At 34.2% G+C, this 21,746-nt stretch overlaps 1 protein-coding gene across 2 annotated transcripts in view; it reads left to right on the forward strand.

Annotated features, from left to right (window-relative positions):
* The first annotated feature begins 124 nt into the window (after positions 1-124).
* The window catches only part of Lmbrd2 (LMBR1 domain containing 2), a 47,766-nt gene continuing 26,144 nt past the window's right edge, over positions 125-21,746 (forward strand). Inside the window, exons 1-6 of one of the 2 annotated variants that reach the window (XM_026401784.2) lie at positions 125-301; positions 12,910-13,146; positions 13,408-13,493; positions 15,013-15,108; positions 19,478-19,645; positions 20,814-21,024. In XM_026401784.2, the coding sequence (XP_026257569.2) occupies positions 12,973-13,146; positions 13,408-13,493; positions 15,013-15,108; positions 19,478-19,645; positions 20,814-21,024 (735 nt within the window). In that variant the 5' untranslated portion in view covers positions 125-301; positions 12,910-12,972. The remainder of the gene's footprint in view (positions 302-12,909; positions 13,147-13,407; positions 13,494-15,012; positions 15,109-19,477; positions 19,646-20,813; positions 21,025-21,746) is intronic. The other variant, XM_026401785.2, reaches the window with a different exon arrangement.

Here is a 21,746-nt window from a genome sequence, read left to right on the forward strand (position 1 = left end):
CGAACTCTCTCCGACTTCCTTCCCTTGAGATTTTCCCCGCCTTGCAGATACCCACAATCCCCCGCGGAGCAGGGCAGGAAAACACCCAGAGTAGGCGGGGAAACGGAAGTGGGCGGAGCTCCGACTGACTGGGAAATGTCAGCTGCTTGACTGTGGACGAGTTTTCCTTTCCCGGGAATCCGAAGGCCTTCTGGTGACCGCCACCGCCGTCGCCTGTGCTCGTGGGTCTCAGACCCTGGACGGCTGTGGCGGACGTGGAGCTTCCCTGTCTTTTCCAGACGCTGTCTGGCGAGATCGGACGGTGAGCCTTAGTGGGAGCTGTGAGGCGCGATGGGGTCTGGGGTCCGGGCGAGCACAGGTAGAGATAAAGGGGGTCCCTCGAAGTCTCTGAACGGCCGCTGTCGCGAGGCGCACCTCCCTGGCCTGAATGGAGGCAGCAGCCAGGCCCGCCGATCGGTCAGGTGAGAAACTGCGAGCCGCCGTGTCACACCTGACAGTCCCTTTGCCAGGAAGCTTGTTTCTCCACCAGGAAGATCCTTACCTCATCTATAAAATAGGCACCGCCACAGCGACGCAGCTCTCACGGGCTTGGAGTGAGGATCACTTCAGATAACGTGTGTGAAAGCCTTGTGTAAACTAAAGCGCAGGTGAACTAGAAGCGGTGGTTTAATTTTAGGGGAGCCAGACACCACAATGGTTCCTGTGTGGGGTGGGAAAGCTGGGTATCACCTTAAAGGCTTGACCAGCCTCATAAATTCTAGCAAGGGAACAAATAAGATTACGGTGTGAATGCAAAGGGCTGTGCGAAGCTGAGAGCCACTGGAAAGCTATTCGGGTGCTCTGGCTCCACCGGCTGCGTGCATTTGCGTCGCAGCTTAAAAGCAAGCTGCATTTAGAATATCTCTGAGTAGAGGAGGTTGGGGGTGGTTAGAGTAGGGAGCTTGTGGTATTTCAGGTAGGATGACCATGCGAAATTCATTGTGCACACTGGATTATAACCGTGACCCCGGGAAAACAGTGAGAGAGGAAAAGGGGATAAATCCCAAGCCTAATAAAAAATAAAGAGCATTTATAAGGTTCAGAAGTAAGCAAGCCAGCTTCATTACAAACGTATTAGAATATTAGTTCATATGCTGTATGACATAACGCTGTGTTTCTTTGAAGAAGAAGCGGGGGGAGAACCTTCCTTTCTCAGGTATGTGCTTGTTTCAAGCTTGATCCTTGGCTTGAAAATTAACTGTTACCTCTCCATAGAGGAAGAAATTCTGACACTTTTTGTTTTTGAAAGTAGGTGAGATTGGTGTAAAGAGAAGATCTGTTCACAAATTGATGTTAATTGAAACGATATGAAGAATACTGAGCTCATTGTTAAGAATTCATTAAATAACGTTACTATATGGAAAATATTTTAAAATGCAACCTTCTGGTTTTTTTGACATAGAGTAACCTGTATATTACTTTGGAGAAAACAGTCACCTTAGTTTAACTCTATCTACATCCTTTCCCTTAAGATTGCCACTCACTAGGTAAATGTTTTAGCAAAAACATAAAATCAAACAAAACCCCCCCCCCCAAAAAAAAACCCCACACAAAACCATATAATAAATACATGTACAAATCCATACACACACACCCATATGTTCAAAAAGAGCTAGAATATGTGTGATACCTGAATTAGTGGACACTAAGTCCTTTCTAGGGCTCAAGGTAGAGCCTGTTAACTTTGAAAATTAGAATTCATTTTGCCTTGGTAACAAATATTTAAACTTGTTAGTGTGTGTGTGTGTGAGAGAGAGAGAGAGAGAGAGAGAGAGAGAGAGTGTGTGTGTGTGTGTGTGTGTGTGTGTGTGTTATTGATTCCCTCTAATTGTGGTCTTAATAAGTAAAAGTTTAAATAGGTACACATGACTTTTTAAACATACATTAATTGTGTTGATTTGAAGATTTGAAATTGCTAGCTACATAGAGACAGCTGTCTGATCCCTTTTTTTAAAGTATTGCATTGTGATTATTACTAATGAATCATATTTTAGTTTCCTGATTAATCTTGTTAGTTTAATCTTATTTGGCATACTGCATATACCATATTTCTAGTACTAGAATTGATAGATCAGTATCCAAAAGAGTTACATTTTTTATAACTGCAAATGATATTAGGGTAAGTAAAAGTTTCCAATACTCTGGAAACTTCAGATAGAATTAAAAGTTACTTTGTAAATCAGAAAACTATTTATCATGTAACATCAGATGCTTGGAAACAGCAAAGTGATATCATTTATGCATAGTCAAAATCACAGCATGGTTACAAATTGATCAATATTAGTAGGCCTTAGGAGGGGCCTAAAAGGACTGGCAACCATAAATAATTGCTAGTATAAATTACTAGTAGTTGTTAGTTTCAGTTCTGATTATCAATTATTATAAAAGAGATTTCATTTAAGTAGAAGAATGATGTGCTTTTACCTTAATGCCATCATAGCATGAAGTGAATTTTAAAATTCGTTTAGTTTTATTCTCACATTAGTTTCAGGCACCAAAGACTGAGGGAAATTACAAAGCAAAAGTTTTCACCTGTCAAATTTCAAAAAGATCCTTTTCCCTTGATTAGTTTTAAACTAGACCTTTAGATATTTTCAATTTAATGCTGTGTGATGGACAGATACTGGGGAAAGAACAAAAGGGTTCTCCTTTGCTCTATTTTCTTTTCTACTTTTCCTGTGTAGATGAGACATATATTTCTATAAATCAATTAAAGTTACAATACCTGAAAAGTAAAAAGTTGTACCTTAAACAAGATTTTCTTAGCATTTTGTCTTGTATATCTAAAAGAATAATTAATAGGAGAATGATTTTTTAATTTGTCCACTAGAAACCTGAACTAAAGAAGTTATTCAAACAATTTAAATTACAGAAAGAAAGAATATCTTGATTGATTGAAGATGAGACATGTAATTGCCATCCAAGCTGGATTGCAATCCAAGTCAGGATGCCTCTGGCTTTGCTACTTACTGGCTATGGGAACTTGGGCAAAGTACTTATTCATTCTGTGCCATTTTTCCCTTTATTAAGCAAGGATACCATCCTTTCTTACTAGATTGTGAAATTTTGTTGGATTAAGTAAGTGCTAGCACCATGCTTTGAATCTGGCAGACACATACTAAATGTCAGTGCTTCCTTTTTTAAAAATTACTTTGTTATTAAGAAGGATTCTAAGGTTTATTATGTATTGAAGTAAGTCTATAATTTATATACCTGGAATCTTAAGAATTTGTTAAGTTTTTGCTTTTCTTACCTACCTACCTGGTTGCTGTCTTCCCTTTCATGCCTTGCTGAAGGTGAAGCAAATTATAATGTGTCTCTCTTTATAAGTTGCTTGGAGGGGCTCTTTACACTTTGGAATTCAGGTTACTTGGTTGGTTTGCCCACTAAGCTCTTAGATGGTTTCAAAACATACTATGACTTTTTCTCATTTTTAGAATGATGATGATAGTCTATTATGGTATTCTACATCCTAAAATGAACTTTCTCAAAACTCAAGATTTAAATATGAGAATAATGATTATGTTAAGCAAGACTTAAAGTTTCATTGGCAGTAGAGAATTGTTGACATTATTATTCACTTCTAGTTCTGATTCTTTTTATTTTTCATTATTAGGATCTTGAGGCATCTCAAGATCATTATTATTCATTGTCTGAGTAAAGATACCTATTTAACACTGAGTCTGATGAATCATTAGATTCATTCATTCAAATCTGAGTTTTTTTTTCATTCAGTTTCAGAATCTTTGGTTTATTTTTTTTCTAATTTGTTATAGCAGAATGCAATTCAATTCATTTTACACAAATAGAGCACATTTTTTCGTGTCTGGTTGTGCACAAAGTGGAGTCACATTATTTGTGTTTTCATACATGTACTTAGAGTAATGATGTCTGTTTCATTCCACCGTCATTCCTACCCCCATGCTCCCTCCCTTTCCCTCCCTTCCCCTTGTTCTATCTGAAGTTCATCTGTTCCTCCCATGCTCCCCACTCCACCATCCCCATTCTGAATCAGCATCCTTATATCAGAGAAAACATTCCACATTTTTTTTTGAGGGGGGATTGGTTTACTTCATCTAGCATAATATTCTCCAATTCCATCCATTTACCTGAAAATGCCATGATTTTATTCTCTTTTAATGATGAGTAACATTCCATTGTGTATATATACCACATATTCTTAATCCATTCATCTACTGAAGGGTATCTAGGTTAGTTCCACAATTTAGCTATTGTGAATTGTGCTGTTATAAACATTGATGTGGCTGTATCCCTGTGGTATGCTGTTTTTAAGTCCTTTGGGTATAAACCCAGGAGAGGGATAGCTGGGTCAAATGGTGGTTCCATTCCCAGTTTTCCAAGGAATCTCCATACTGCTTTCCATATTGGCTGCACCAATTTGCAGTCCTAACAGCAATATAAGTGCACCTTTTTCCCCACATCCTCACCAACACTTCTTGTTGTTTGTATGCAGAATAACTGCCATTCTGACTGGAGTGAGATGAAATCTTAAAGTAGTTTTGATTTGCATTTCTCTAATTGCTAGAGATGTTGAACTTTTTTTTCATATATTTGTTGATTGATTGTATAACATCTTCTGAGAAGTGTCTGTTCTGTTCCTTGGTCCATTTATTGCTTTGGTTATTTGGGATGTTAAGATTTTTGACTTCTTTATATATCCTAGAGATTAGTGCTCTATCTGATGTGCATGTGGTAAAAATTTGCTCCCATTCTGTAGGCTCTCTATTCACTTGACTAATTTTTTATTTTGTTGAGAAGAAGCTTTTTAGTCTGAATCCATCCCATTTATTGATTCTTAATTTTAATTCTTGTGCTATAGAAGCCTTTTTTGTTTTCTTCTTTTTTTGGCTTTAAAAACTTTTTAATTTGTTCTACTTAGTTATACAAGTAGACAGTCAAATGCAATTAAACATCAGAATGCATTTCAATTCACTGTACAAAGATGGAATGCAACAATTCAATTCTTTGGTTGTACCTGGTGTAGTGATGCACCATTTGTGTAATTATATCTGTACCTGGGGTAATGATGTCCCATTTCATTCCACCATCTTTCCTATCCCCATAATCCCTTCACACTGTCTCCTTTGCCCAATCTAAAATTCTTTCATTCTTTTTATGGTCCCTCTTTCATCATAGATCAACATCCATTAATCAGAGAAAACACTTGGCCTTTAGATTTTTGGGATTGGCTTACTTTTCTTAGCATAATATTCTCAAGCTTCATCCATTTAACTGCAAATGCCATAATTTTATTCTCTTTTAATGCTGAGTAATATTCCTTTGTGTATATATACCAGAGTTTATTCCTTTGTGTATATATACCACAGTTTCTTTATCCATTCGTCTATTGATGGGTATCTAAGTTGGTTCCATACTTTAATTATTGTGAATTCAGCTGCTATAAACATTGGTGTGGCTGATTTAAAGTCCTTTGGGTATAGACTGAAGAGTGGGATAGCTGGGTCAAATGGTGGTTCCATTCCAGGTTTCCTGAGGAATCTCCATACTGCTTTCCAAAGTGGTCGCACCAATTTGCAGTCCCACCAGCAATATATGATTGTACCTTTTTTCCCACATCCTATCCGAATAGGAGTCGTATTAAGGAAGTTGGGGCCTAATCCCACATGATGGAGATTTGGGCCTCCTTTTTCTTCTGTTAGGTGCAAGGACTCTGGTTTAATTCCTCGGTCCTTGACCCACTTTGAATTGAGTTTTGTGTATGGTGAGGGATAGGGGCTTAATTTTATTTTGTTGCATATGAATTTCCAATTTTCCCAGCACCATTTGTTGGAGAGGCTATCTTTTCTCTAATATGTATTTTTGGTGCCATTGTCTAATATAAGATAACTGTATTTATATGGGTTTGTTTCTGTGTCCTCTATTCTGTACCATTGGCCTACAAGTCTGTTTTGGTGCCAATACCATGCTGTTTTTGTTACTATATCTCTGAAAGGTCTGGTGATGCCACCTGCTTCACTCTTCTTGCTGAGGATTGCTTTAGTATTTTGGGTCTCTTATCTTTCCAAATGAATTTCATGAGTGCCTTTTCTTTTTCTGTGAGGAATGTCATTTGGAATTTGATTGGAATTGCATTAAATCTATATTGTGCTTTTGGTAGTATGGTCATTTTGACAATATTAACTCTGCCTATTTAAGAACAAGGTAGACCTTTCCATCTTCTAAGGTCTTCTTTAATTTCTTTCTCCAGCATCCTTTAGTTTTCATTGTAGAAGTCTTTCACCTCTTTCATTAAGTTGATTCCCAAGTATTTTTTTTTTGAGGCTATTGTAAATGGGGTAGTTTTTCTAGTTTTTCTTTCTGAGGCTTTGTCACCGATGTACAGAAATGCCTTTGATGTATGAGTGTTGATTTTATATCCTGCTACTTTGCTGAATTCATGTATTAGATCTAGAAGTATTCTGGTGGAATTTTTTGCGTTTTCTAGGTATAGAATCATATCATCAGCAAATAGTGATAATTTGAGATCTTCTTTTCCTATCCATATCCTTTAATTTTCTTTCATCCTTCTAATAGCTCTGGCTAGTGTTTCAAGAACTATGTTAAATAGAAGTGGTGAAAGAGAGCATCCCTGTAAAATCTTTGATTTTGACAAAAATTTTGTCATTTTTTTGTTTACATTCTCATCAATTGCTATTAATTCTTTCTCATTTTAAACACTGGGGTTCTTGAAATTCTAAAGTTATCTTAACCTTTAAATCTTCCATTTGGAGTATACTTAGCCTAAAGAATCATTATCAACCATAAAAGGGTAAGGAACCCGTACTCTAAGTAACATTAGCAAGCTGATTATTAAACTATAATAAAAGCATTTGACAGTAATATTAAATAATATCTTGATGATTGGAAAAAGCCTGAATTAGATTTTATGGATTTAGGCTTTTGGAACTGATGTTTTGAAGGTATGATCTGCCTGCTTGTCAGAGACTAAAATTTGACAGAATGAGTGAATTGGCATTTTTAAGTAAAACTACTTGTTGCGTTAGTGTTAATGCCAAACTATGATAGCTTTAAATTCTCTTTTATTTCTACTCACCAGGAACTGAATTTTAATTTGCCTCCAGATTTTAATATCATAATCATCTTCTCTTTATTCTCCCTAAACATGTTATTGTAATATTTGGAGAATGTTAATCAACTACTGTGGTCATCAAAGACCTATTTCTCCTTTTTGCCCTTAAAATTTTTGCAAAGCTGCGTGTGGTTACCATTTAACAAATGATTTATATTTGTCCACTTCTTTTTTGATTGTGTGCCTAGGAGAAGGAGATTTTCTTTCTATGTAGCATTGATGAGTCAGGCACACCTTCTCCACACAACTCTTGAGATGTGTTCTGTCTCTTAACAAACAGATGAAAAGGCTGTTTAGTCTATCCTGCTGACCAAAAGAGATAATCCTAATTTGTTGAGAAAAACAACAGGAGCCAGGCTCATATCTTGTTCTATAAGAATATGGGAGAACCCAGACTGTGGTAACCACAGAGGATGAAAAATAAAAAGTTACTTACCATTTCATAGGTTTATTTAAGTTTATTTTTGTTCTTGTTTTTGGTACTGGGAATCAAACCCAGTTGCGCTTTACCACTAAGTCACATCTTCAGCTCTCTTTTTTTCCCATCACCCACAGATAATCTTTATTATAATTTTGGTTGTATTTTAACAAAAGGAGAATAACATTGATACTATCTGCAATATGATTTTTAAAAAATTTTTTGTTCTCTTTACTTATATGACCATAAAATGTATTTTGACATATTATACATACATAGAGTATACCTTCCCATTCTTGTGATTATACATAATGTGGAGTTACACTGGACTTGTATTCATATATGAACATAGGAAAGTTATGTCTGATTCATTCTACTGTCTTTTTCCTTCCCATCCTTCTTGCCTTTCCTTCCCTCCCCTTTGTCTAATCCAATGAACTTCTGTACTTCCCTTCTCCTCCCTTATTGTGTTTCAGCATCAGCATGTCAAAGAGAACATTTGGCCTTTTCTTTATCTATTTATCTGTTGAAGGGCACCTAAGTTGGTTCCATAGCTTAGCTATTGTGAATTGAGCTCCCTATTCCTTTTAAAAAATATATTTTTTTAAGTTGCTTAGGGCCTCACTAAGTTGCTGAGGCTGGCTTTGAACTTGCAATGCTCCTGCTTCAACCTCCCAAACTACTGAGATTATAGGTCTGCACCAGTGCACCTGGCCTCTATTTTGTAGGTTTTTTTTTTTTTTTTTGAGGGAACTGAGAGTAAACCTTTTAGGGTAAAACTACTCTTAGACCATTGAGGCAACTAATCTCCTAAATGCCCTCCATACAAAGGCAACAAAGTTTAGTAGCTAGCATTTATTTAGTACCTATTCTAATGCCTGGAACTCCTTCATGGTGTTTTACTTTTATATATCATTTGATCCTCATAGCAACCTGTGTGAGGTGATTATCCTCATTTTGCAGCATAAATTGCATAAAGTTATACAAATATTAAATAGAGTTGGAATTTCAAACCCAGGTTTGCTAAGGTATAAGAAAACATTTGTATTTTAAAAGAGTTGTAATGTTAGATACTTAACATCCTGCAAAAAATTTCATTCTCTGTGTATTTTACCTTCATATTACTACATTGATTTTTAAATAAATTTAAAATTATAAAATAATATTGTTCCGTTTTTAAAAACTAAAGTGGCATACATGGATCCAAGAAAGCACAAAGAAGAAATTAGAAATCATCTCTTTACTACACGGTTACAACTGCTATCAGCATTTTGGTGTGTGTTTGTCCATGCATATGTGTATGTTTCTTGTATATACTCCCTACTTCTGTCACTTTTTATATATCTTAATGTGTCTCTCTGGATCTCTTCTTTTTTCTAAGTGGGGACTCTCGTGATCTCTCTAATCATTCTCTGCATAGTTAGGTAACCCTTGACTAAGCATGGGTCCCTGCTCCTGTCAGTCATGGTCAGAGCATCAGGATAATAAGTTCTAAAACCATGACTGTTTTTCTCAAAAAATCTGTGGACTATTTAGTACAAATATTTAAGTTGGCCTGTTTTTATATTTAATGCTGTAATGAAAAATAACATGGAAGATAAATCTTTTTTATCTTTTCTTTTTGAGAATAATTTATCTGAAAAGGAATTGCTAGGACAAAGGATATGTACTTTTCAAAAGGTTTTGTCAAGTTGTTATCCCCTCTAGCAATGAGGTTTTGGTTTTTTAAATCTAGGCTTGAGTTTTCTAATCTTTATTATTAAATTATACTTTAATTGAAAATTTTCAAGAAATTATATTTAATGTCAAATAACTAAATCACATGGAGAATAAGATGCCCCTATCTTTCAACAGAAAATTGTTTTAATTGATATATAGGAATTCATAAGGAACCCTAGAAAGTGTTATCATTTTGTGCTATAAAAATTCCTCACTTGAATTTAGATATAAGATCAAAGATATGGACTTTAAAACTATTATTTTCTCATCTCAAGTTAGGGAAACTCCAGTTTTTATCTCCAATTTCATGGGACCAGTAGGCCTCACCTATGTCATAACAAGGCAAAAGAAGAGCTGGGGTTGTGGCTCGGCGGTAGAGCGCTCGCCTAGCAGGTGTGAGGCCCTGGGTTTGATCCTCAGTTCCACATAAAAACAAATAAACAAAATAAAGGTATTGTGTACAACTAAAAAATAAATATTAAAAAAAAGACAAAAGAAGAAAAATAGATGATGTGGTAAACACAATATAGACGCACAGTGATGTCTATTTCCTAATCTCTGGAACCATTAAATATAGTTAGATTATTCAGATGGATCCAGTGTAATCAAATGAGCCCTGAAAGGTGAACCTCTCCCAGCTTAGGGCAAAAGATACTTAACACCCTGCAAAAAAATCTTTGAAATCACATAGATTTCAAGTTTGAGAAGGACTTGACAAACCATTGCTCTAAGATGATATACATGACCACCAAAAGGAAAAAAAAGAAAGAAGAAAAGGAAAAAGGTAACTATGTAAAGAAATGGATATATTAATTAGTTTAATTATGGTATATTGACAAAACATGTGGTGCACCTTAAATGTATATAATTTTTAAAAAATCATATACAGGGCCACATGTAAAGGCTGGGAAGAGTCCTCTTGGCTAAGGACAAATGCTAACTAGCAGCTTATAAGGAAAGAGGGATCTCTGTTCTATAACGATAAATAATTGAATTTACCAACAGCCTAAATAAGCTTAGAAATGGATTCTTCTCCAGAGAGGAATGCAAACCTACCGACACCTGAGCATAGAACTCAGCTGAGCGATGTCCTGCTTGAACTTCTGACCCACAGAAACTATGAATAATAAATTGGTGTTTTTATAAGTTACTAAGTTTGTAATACTTTATTACAGCAGTGATAGGAGATTAATACACTGAATATAAGAAGTAATATCACAATATAATTTCTTTAGTACTAGAATAAAGGATCCATAATTCTATTTGTCTACATCATTTTAAAGTACTGTGAGTCAGACTGAGAAATTGAGTGGTAGTAAAAAAAGTAATAGTGGCAAGTTATAACTATGATTTTGGTTTTTGTTTATGCCCATGTTTTTCCTATGTCATTGTTGTCTTATTGTTTTTATGCATATTATGTAAAATTGCATGTATTTAGTTTTTCAGTTAATATTAGGGTGATTTTCAGTAAGATTCTATCATTTAGCATTTTTTTCATAATCTATAGTATTCAGTCTTTTTCCCTATGATTTGATTATCATATTCTTTGCATTGGACAATTTCAGGTAAATAAATACCTCAGACAAACTAAGGGATTTTCAGACAATAAATGTTGCACTTAAACAATAATTTCACACTAAATGATTTTTTTTAAAAGCTGGATCTTGAAGATGGTTAACAGTTTTCATGAGTGTATTCTACCTTGAGTTTTCAGTAAAATATTTAATCTATTCTTGCTTTAAAAAGATTGCCTTTGAAATGAGCAGAAATAGAAAAAAATTGTGTAAATACTAAAGTATACAGTAATTTTTTAATTCATTCTTTTATTCCTTCAAAAGATATTTCTTAAATACCTACTATATGCCAAAAACAACTCCAGATACTTAGGATATGGTATGGATAAAATAGTTAAGTGCTACTGTCTTGGAATCTAGGGAAGGAAAAATTAAGGGAGACGATGTTTACAAAGAACATGTATCAGGTAGATAAGTGCATACTGGGAAAATGTCACAAGATAAGGGGATAGAGAACAATGAAAGGGGTTCAACTTTACATTTAGGAAAACTGAAAATATTAGTGTTTTAAATTTGTAGATGAATGGAAAGAAGTCACTTCAACAACATAAAGAAATAGTGAAGAAAATAGTTTAAAATGTGATTTTTGTGATATTTCATGAAGAGTTAATTTAGTCCATTAAAGTAATCAAACTTTTATTCTTCTTATAACTAGTTTTGGCTGGAGAGGTTTGTACACTTGAAGTATATTATCAATTCTGCTTTATTTTTATTTTGTTGGGTGGCATTATGATATTTATTCTCAATGTTAAAATATCAGTCAGTAATCATCCATAGACAAGCAAATATGCCTAACATTGATTTAACTGCCTTCAGTTAGTAAAGGTAAATTATTTAGGAGTGGAGAGATATTGAATAAGTCTTGTTGACATCTGTATAATCAACATTTTAAAATATTTTCAAATGTATGATTTTATTCAGTGGCATTCATGATTGTTTGCACATAAAATAGGTAAAATGGCTTTCTCTAAAGAAAATAAGGTTTACATAGATAAATGGCAAATAATATTGTAAAACAGTAAATAAATAAATTTCAAGTTCTTGAAGTTGAATTGTTAGAAAATATTAGCAAAAAAAAAAAAAAAGAAACTAATGTTTTAAACAAAGGAAAGGTTTCTTCCCATTAGTTCCTCTCTCTTCCTTTCTGTCTTAGAAAATATTAAATTATGGGCTATGAATCATCTTAGAAAACTTTATTTGAAAATGAATTCCACCTCTTGTACTAACCCCTACCCAACTTGTTTCTGCCAGTGAATGTGCTAATCATGTTTTAGAGTTGTTTTATGATTTTCCTGGGGTCTGTGATGATTTGCTAAGAGATACTATGATGTATGTAAAGTCCCTGCCTTCCCCAAAGAGTGTATAAAACTGCTGCAAAAAAGAAAGAAAGAAAACGTTATTTTACTAAATTTCCATTTCCTAGGATCCTAATTTCCTAGGATAGCATGTTTGTTTAAAATATTCTGTCAATACTTAAGACACAAACTCCCAAATGACACTATATCAAAACTCTGCACCACACATAAATAAATAAATAAATAAATAGTCCATTGACAACTAAAAATTATATAAAAAGAGAATTTCTTAATTTGTAATATTTTAAGAACTTGTGTGACATTTGTCAGAGAAATTTTTTTATGAAGATACAATGTATGTGAATTTTTTTTTTTAAGTACTGGGGATTGAAACCAGAGGTGCTTTACCATTGAGTTCTGCAACCAGCCCTTTTTATTTTTTATTTTGAGATAGTCTCACTAAATTACTAAGGCTGGTCTCACACTTGAGATCCTCTTGCCTTAGCCTCCAGAGTCCCTAGGATTACAGATGTGCACCACTGTGCCCAACTGTATATGAAATTTTTAAGATGTGCTTTGAAAAGTAAGATATAGGACTTAATGTTAGGAATTATCCTCTTCATCTTATTCATAGTCCAATGTAAAGCATGACAGTTTTCCACAGAGGTTATGAATATGTTAGTAAATATTTAGAACATTTCCAAATGGTCACTTCCAGTTTTAATGCTACATTTTATTTTATATTTTTTTCAGTGAAGAGATATGGTTCAGAAGCATACATGAATAACTTTGGTTCATCAGAGTGAACATTCAATAATGAGTGGTGCAGCTTTGGGACTCGAGATTGTTTTTGTCTTTTTTCTGGCATTATTCCTACTTCATCGATACGGAGACTTTAAGAAACAGCATAGACTTGTAATTGTTGGAACACTGCTTGCTTGGTATCTCTGCTTTCTTATCGTCTTCATACTGCCTCTGGATGTTAGTACGGTAAGATGCGAAACTAATTTTCGCAATTTAGAAAGCAACTGTAATTGTGCAGTTTGTTTGAGATATATTATTTTTAAGACAGCTGAATTGTATAAGGTTATACTTATATTTAGAATTTAAATGTTATTTTAGGAATTTCATTGTTAAACAGCATAGCCAGGAAGGTAAGTTTTGGTAAGCAGATTTACCAACTCTAATATCCCTTGAGTACTTGGTAACTTTTTGATTCTCATTGTTTAAACCATGTATTCATTGCTTTAGACAATATACAACCGGTGCAGGCATGCCGCTGCAAATTCCAGCCCTCCTGAAAATAACAGTACAGCAGTTGTTACCCCAGTTCCAAGGTATGTATTTCTTTTTTTTTAATATAACTATTGTAGAGAAAATTGCTTAAAAATTAGCAGTTTTTATCATCCAGATTGTGTATTTAGAAAAGTTATTTTCTACTGATCTTCCCATTTTCATTCTTTGCTAGTAGTTATTTTATTATGTGGTATTCTAAACTTTAAATATTTAAATCTAAGCTTTAAATACTTAAATCTAAACTTTATTGTTACACAGGGCCTTTCAGTAGATGATAGCGAGAGCTTAAGAAAAAAAAAAAAAACAACTAATTGTTTGCTCTGGTTCTTCCCCTTATTAAATGTGTACCTTCCAAAACCTTTTTCCTCTTCGTCTGTCTCATATCCAAAAAATGGAGCGGTTGGGGTTATGGCTCAGTTGTAGAGTGCTCACCTGGCATGTGGGAGGCACTAGGTTTGATCCTCAGTACCACATTAAAACAAAACTATTGGGTCCATTACAATTAAAAGAATATTTTAAAAAATAGAGCCTAGACTTTCTTAGATTTTGGCACCATTACTAAATAAATAAAGGAGTATGCATTTTCTCTTTTGCCTAATTTACAAAGTTGTTATAAAGAACAAGGGGGTTATTCTCTATGTAAGATACTCCTTTCATATTTCATATCCTGTTAAAACATCATACTTTTTCAGTAAGAAGGAATAAAATTTAAATTGTCAAAAGATTATATTGAATTCATATTATATTTCCAAGTAAAAAAATAAGTCTATGTTGATATAAGACTTTTACCAATGTTTTAGTATTTGTGTGGTTATTTTTGCAGCTTTTATAAAATATTCTAACTTGAATAAAAGTAAATTTAAAGTGTATATGCTTTTTCTCTTTGATGAACCATGAAAAACTAGATATAGACCAGAAGCAATTATTGCATTAAAAGTCTTTAGACTAAAGGATATAGGAAGATTATTAAGTGGAAGAATCTATGGTCAGAGACTCATCATCAGAAAATTCAAGCAGATGCTTGTGTGTATGTCCACAGGAGCTATGCCAGTGTGACTAATATAATTTACATTCCAATTTCCAGGAATTAATAACCTAATGACTTCTCTTGCCCGACCCCTTCTGCTAGATAGTAATAGCAAAACAAAACATAACCAACCCTACAACTGGGATCAGTCTTTTTACCCAATGATTAAAAATACACTGCAGTTGGGCTGGGGTTGTAGCTCAGTGGTAGAGCGCTTGCATCGCACGTGTGAGGCCCTGGGTTTGATTCCCAGCACCATATAAAAATAAAACAAATAAAAAATAAAGATATTAAAAAAATACAATGCAAGTTGAAAACCATAATCATTCCTTTTTAGAACAAACTGTTTTGTATCATGTACATTTTTTCTGTTTGACAGTCAGCTTTGAATTTTAAGTTTTTTCCTGAAATTTTATGAAAATCAGTAATTATTAACCTGATGTAAATGAACTTTGCCACACAAAAATTAATTATATAATTCATTTAACTTAAAATTGTTTGTGATTAATTGGCTTTAAATTGTTATTAAACAGCCAACATCCATGTTTTAAGCCATGGAGTTACATTCCTGATGGAATCATGCCAATTTTCTGGAGGGTAGTATATTGGACATCACAATTTTTAACATGGTAAGTGACAGTAATGGACAAAATTTTTAAAAATTTGGCCAAAGTAAACCAAAATATATGATAATTTCTCAGTGAACCCTCATATTTTGCAATTTATTCATATGTTACATATTGTTTCTCTTAACTCTGTATCTTCTTTCTGCCAGCTCATGTCTCTTTTATCTTAAAAAAAAAATGAAACAAAAAAGAAGAAAAGGGAAACAGACCAAAAATATAGAGAATAGAAAAAAGTTTTCCTGGTCACTGTTTCCCTGCAGTTATTGCCTTTTTTTGTGACCCTCAATCTAGTCTTCTTCTAACCCATTATTACATGAAACTACTCTTGCTAAGGTCACCATTATTCTCTGACTTTCTGTCTCTTTATCCCAACCCTCTGAATTTTCTTCAGGGGAATTTCCTTCATATTAGTCTTCCCTAAAATTTTATGTTTGGTCATCTTATCTGACTCTTCCTTCATGGCTTTGAATTGTAGCCATGGTTTCATGTATCCAGAATCTTGCTTTCTCCCCATTATAGCTTTGTCCTTCTGCTATGCACTAATCTCAAACTCACTCCCTACTGAACATCTCAAGATATTCTGGAGGCAACCAAACTCAAATGGGAGGTGGTGAACATTAAGACAAATTGCATAGCAGAATAAAGTAGTGCCTCAATAAATTCATGCTTGTTAACCATCTGGGCCCTCAGTGTTGCCAGAATTTCCTTCTTTGCTTCATTAATCTGTTTGCCTATTCTGTACATCAAATATTTCCTTATTATTTAATTTTTTGAGTTCTTTGTATACTCCGGATATTAGGGGTCTATCTGAAGTGTGAGGAGTAAATATTTGTTCCCATGATGTAGGCTCCCTATTTACCTCTCTTATTGTTTCTCTTGCTGAGAAAAAAACTTTTTAGTTTAAGTAAGGCCCATTTGTTGATTCTTGTTATTAACTCTTGTGCTATGGGTGTCCTATTAAGGAATTTGGAGCCTGACCCCACAATATGTAGATCAGAGCCAACTTTTTCTTCTATCAAATGCAGAGTCTCTGATTTGATATCAAGCTCCTTGATCCATTTTGAGTTAACTTTTGTGCATGGCGAGAGAAGGGGATTCAGTTTCATTTTGTTGCATATGGATTTCCAGTTTTCCCAGCACCATTTGTTGAAGATGGTATCCTTCCTCCATTGCATGCTTTTAGCCCCTTCAGCAAATATAAGATAGTTGTAACTTTGTGGATTAGTCTCTGTGTCCTCTATTCTGTACCATTGGTCCACCCGCCTGTTTTGGTACCAGTACCATGCTGTTTTTGTTACTATTGCTCTGTAGTATAGTTTGAAATCTGGTATCGCTATACCGCTTGATTCACACTTCCTGCTTAGAGTTGCTTTTACTACTCTGGGTCTTTTATTTTTCCATATGAATTTCATGATTGCTTTATCTATTTCTACAAGAACTCCTCACACTTCAGATAGAGCCCTAATATCCAGAGTATACAAAGAACTCAAAAAATTAAACAATAACATAACAAATAACCCAATGAACAAATGGGCCAAGGACCTGAACAGACACTTCTCAGAGGAGGACATACAATCAATCAACAAGTACATGAAAAAATGCTCACCATCTCTAGCAGTCAGAGAAATGCAAATCAAAACCACCCTAAGATACCATCTCACTCCAGTAAGATTGGCAGCCATTATGAAGTCAAACAACAACAAGTGCTGGCGAGGATGTGGGGAAAAGGGTACACTTGTACCTTGCTGGTGGGACTGAAAATTGGTGCGGCCAATTTGGAAAGCAGTATGGAGATTCCTGGGAAAGCTGGGAATGGAACCACCATTTGACCCAGCTATTGCCCTTCTCGGACTATTCCCTGAAGACCTTAAAAGAGCGTACTATAGGGATACTGCTACATCGATGTTCATAGCAGCACAATTCACAATAGCTAGACTGTGGAACCAACCTAGATGTCCTTCAATAGATGAATGGATTAAAAAATGTGGCATTTATACACAATGGAGTATTATTCTGCACTAAAACATGACAAAATCAAGGAATTTGCAGGGAAATGGATGGCACTAGAGCAGATTATGCTAAGTGAAGCTAGCCAATCCCTAAAAAATAAATGCCAAATATCTTCTTTGATATAAGGAGAGCAACTAAGAACAGAATAGGGAGGAAGAGCATGAGAAGAAGATCACCGTTAAACAGGGTCGAGAGAGGGGAGGGAAAGAGAGAGAGAAGGGAAATTGCATGGTAAAGGAAGGAGACCCTCATTGTTATACAAAATTACATATAAGAGGAAGTGAGGGGAAAGGGGAAAAAACAAGAGAGAGAAATGAATTACAGTAGATGGGGTAGAGAGAGGGGAGGGGAGGGGAGGGGGGATAGTAGAGGATAGGAAGGGCAGCAGAATACAACAGACACTAGTATGGCAGTATGTAAAAAAGTGGATGTGGAACTGATGTGAATCTGCAATATGTATACAGGGTAAAAATGGGAGTTCATAATCTGTTTAAATCAAATGTATGAAATATGATATGTCAAGAGCTTTGTAATGTTTTGAACAACTAATAATAAAAAAAAAGAATCAAAAAAATATTTCCAGTCACTCCAAACTTCTGTCCTCTTAGTTGCTGTCTTCTACTCATTCCCTAAAAGTCACACTTACTCTTAGCATAGGACTTTACTTTCTGTCAACCTCACAGTGAAAATAGAAGTCATCAGATGGCAGTTCTTTTAGCTTCTCACTAACAAACTTTCTTCCAAGGACAGAAGAGTCATTCTTGTTAAGCTAACCCCTCTCGTTAAATTGTGGACTCACCCCATTCACCTCTTGTTACCTATTTATAATTTCCTGTTTTGGCACAACAAGCAAAAAGTCTTTTACCTCGAATCCCTTTCCAGTCTCCACCTTGTTGATCTTATCATGACTAAAATTTTTGGAGACTTTTTAAAAAATTTAAGTGTAAACTTATACTGAAAAAAATGCATATTCTGTTTAGTTTGACTTTTTTTTCAAAATGAATGCATCTATACACCAACACTCAGATAATGGTGATTCAGGACATGAACAATGCCCCAAGATGCCTCTCTCATGTTACCCCAGTCATCCACTAACCACAGAGGTCACCATGATTCTTTAAAAAAAAAAAAAAAAAATTATTTATTTATTTATTTATTTATTTATTTGTAGTGCTGAGAATCAAACCCAGTGCCTCACACATGCTAGGCAAGTGCCCGGCCACTGAGCCACAACCCCAGCCCCATAACCATTATTCTGTCTTGCATCACCATAGATTAGCTTTGCCTGTTTGTGAACCTTATAAACATTAGTTGTATGGTATGGATATTTTTGCATTTCTTTTTTGCTTACATATTTGGAAGATTCATCAACATTACGTTGTATGTATTAGTGTTCTGTTCTTTTTCATTTCTATAAAAGATTTCATTTTATGTACATACCATGATTTATCTTACTTAGCCAAACTTCTTAAATGAACTATCATTTGACATCTCCATTTATTCATTATTTACTTATTCCTCAACCCGTGTACCCATTTTTTTACACCCAAACCTCCACTCACACATAGAGGTCATCAGTTTACTGGACCTCTTGGCAGCATTTTATTCTATTGTTTTATGTTTCCACTTTCAAATACTTCCTTCTCTGGTTTTTGTTTAACTTGCTCCTTGAATTTTTTCCTTGACCCTCTATTGTTATATCTCAGTCTCCTCTGATTTTTTCCCCTTTTTCTTTACTTCTTCCTTAAAAGTTGACATTTCTAAGTACTCTCTTCTGAACTCTAAAGTTGGATAGCCAACTACTTCCTCCTCTTGAAGTCTCCCTTGGATATCTTCTAGGTACTTTAGAATCAGTAGGTTGACAACCAGTCTTTTCCTCTTCTGCTTCTTATTACTTCTATCCTTGTCACACTCAGTTAGTTCTGGTTTTGTTTCCTCTCCATCCATTATCCTGGGTGAAGTCATAGAAAATTTAAATTTGATCATACCTTTCTTACTATTAAAGAAAATGTTTCTCATTCTTTGGGTATAGTCCAAACTCTGCATAAAGGCTTTAAAGGTCTATTTTTAGACTCATCTGAAGTCATTTAACACTTTTGTACTTTTTGCTGGTCATTGTGGCCTCGTTTTCTCCTAGGAAGTACTCTTTCTTGCCTTAGGGCACTTGCTTTCTGTCAAGTTTAATATTACAAAAATAAACAGTCATCTAATAATGTTTATTCAGTATTAACATGTAACTACTCATAACTGTATTTATTACTGAGAATTGCATATTAAATTTGAGATTTATGTATTTCTTCTGTTTTGAAATTATATAGATATATAATTGTTTTGTTTTTTATTATATTTTCCCTCCATCTAGGATTCTCTTACCTTTCATGCAGTCATATGCAAGATCTGGAGGGTTTTCTATCACTGGAAAAATAAAAACTGCACTGATTGAGAATGCAATCTATTATGGCACCTATTTGCTGATTTTTGGGGCATTTTTAATTTATGTAGCTGTAAACCCACGTTTACATTTAGAATGGTAAGAAAAGTAGTGTTCTTAATGTTCTGTGAATGTTTGCACTTTTAAAAATCAATTTTTATCTCATATATACAGGTCATTTCTCAAGAAATATTCCTAATTTTTTTATTAATTCCCCCAAAAGAATATTTGAATAGTCTCTATTACTAAGAAAGAAAATGTGGAATAGCATCTTTAAATGTAACCAGTAAGTGGTAGATTAATGCTTTGACTAATAGCTATATATTAAAAGTAATAACATTGTTTTTATTTTTTGGTACTGTGGATTGAATCCAGGGGTGCTTTAACACTGAATTATATCCCCAGAACATTTTAGTTTTCATTTTGAGACAGGGTCTTACTAAGTTGCTTAGGGCTTCACTAATTTTCTGAGCTAGCCTTGAACTTGTGATCCATTTGTTTCAGCCTCCCAAGTCTCTGGGACTACAGCATGAATCACTGTACCCACCTAATAACATTATTTTTAGATAGGACTTCAAATTTTATAAATGAACAAATAGCTGTTTTTTTTCCTCACCAGAACTTGTAAATATTTGTATCTTTTGTTTTAATTGTAGTTTAAGAGCATATTTGTCCTTAAAGTTATTTTAGATTTAGATATTTCAATGAAATTGAAATCTATTTTGTTTTTATGATGGGTAATGTATGCAAAAAGCCAGGTCTGAAAATTTAGGAATAGAGTAGTAGTGATAAGTGTCACTGTTACGTTCCTGGGATTTGTGTAGATTGGCTTTGATACAAGTTAATTTGAAATTTTTTCAGCCTTCTCTTGGGTAATATTAAATAAGAAAGTACCTGGTGAAAATTATGTTTGTTTGTGAAAAATGTTCATTTTTTTTTGCCATGAATTATCATGGGTTCTCATTTTGAATATAATTGAAACATTGTTTCTTATGTTAAAGTCCATTTTTATAGTTGTTTTATCTTTCCATTAAAATAGACTTATTTGCTGTGACTGAAAAAAATAACAGGATTTGAAGATATATATATACATAAAATATATATATATATATATATATATAATATATATATTTATAAATACATATAAATAAATAATTTTTCCATCTTTTAGGACAGTTTTCTGAAAAAGTATTTAATACTAGTTAGTGTTACTTTGCATTTTTGTAGGAAGATGTATTTATTATAGCTTTATTATTCTCTTTCTCAGGAACCAACTTCAGACAATTGGAATAGCTGCTGCCAATACATGGGGTCTATTTCTTCTTGTGTTGTTGTTGGGGTATGGCTTGGTGGAAATTCCTCGGTCATATTGGAATGGAGCTAAAAGGGGTTATCTACTTATGAAAACTTATTTCAAAGCAGCCAAACTGATGACAGAGAAAGCAGATGCAGAAGAGAATTTGGAAGATGTTATGGAGGTAAGCATTTTTAAATCTTACAAAAGCAACTTTTCACAAGTATTATGTAACTCCTTTTTGTCACCAAATTTTTGGTTGTTGATAGCACATGAATGGGCTTCAAAATGCAAATTTGATGATGTCTCTATCAGAATAACTTCTTATTTCATTTAGTGCTAGAGATCAAACCTAGGACCTTACACATGCTAAAGCAAGCAATCTTTTGAGGTATCATCTTCTTCTGACAAATGTCTGGGAAATTATGTTCAGTAGTATAAGGCTATGCCTGTTGTATTGGGGTACTTTCAATAGTGCTTTCTTTTATGCTCAGAAATTTCCCAGATTAGACAATAAGTTATATGGTTACTCTAAAATAGTGGAAATGAAAATAGTGATCAGAGGACATTAGTTCCTAGTTTAACCAAAGGCAATCCCACCATGTGGGAAACTGAGAATAATTTGCATGAAAGTTTGTTTTCAGCAAGTTTTGTTCCCTATCTGTAATCTTAATTAGGCAATTCATTGTATTCACTTGTAAAATGCAAATTACTTGAACCAACTTCACCTTATTCAAAGTATAATTTGAAAGTCATTACTTTCAGGAATGTACACAAAAATATATAACAAATTATAAAAATTTGCTGTGTTAAATAATAACTTGCTCATGAATTTAAAAGAGGTATTGTAGACATTTTTTTCTCCCAGAAGAAAACATGCCACTTTGGTGATGTTAGTTGCCAATT

This window comes from Urocitellus parryii, chromosome 1 (assembly GCF_045843805.1).
Source record: "Urocitellus parryii isolate mUroPar1 chromosome 1, mUroPar1.hap1, whole genome shotgun sequence".
NCBI classification, from domain to species: domain Eukaryota; kingdom Metazoa; phylum Chordata; class Mammalia; order Rodentia; family Sciuridae; genus Urocitellus; species Urocitellus parryii.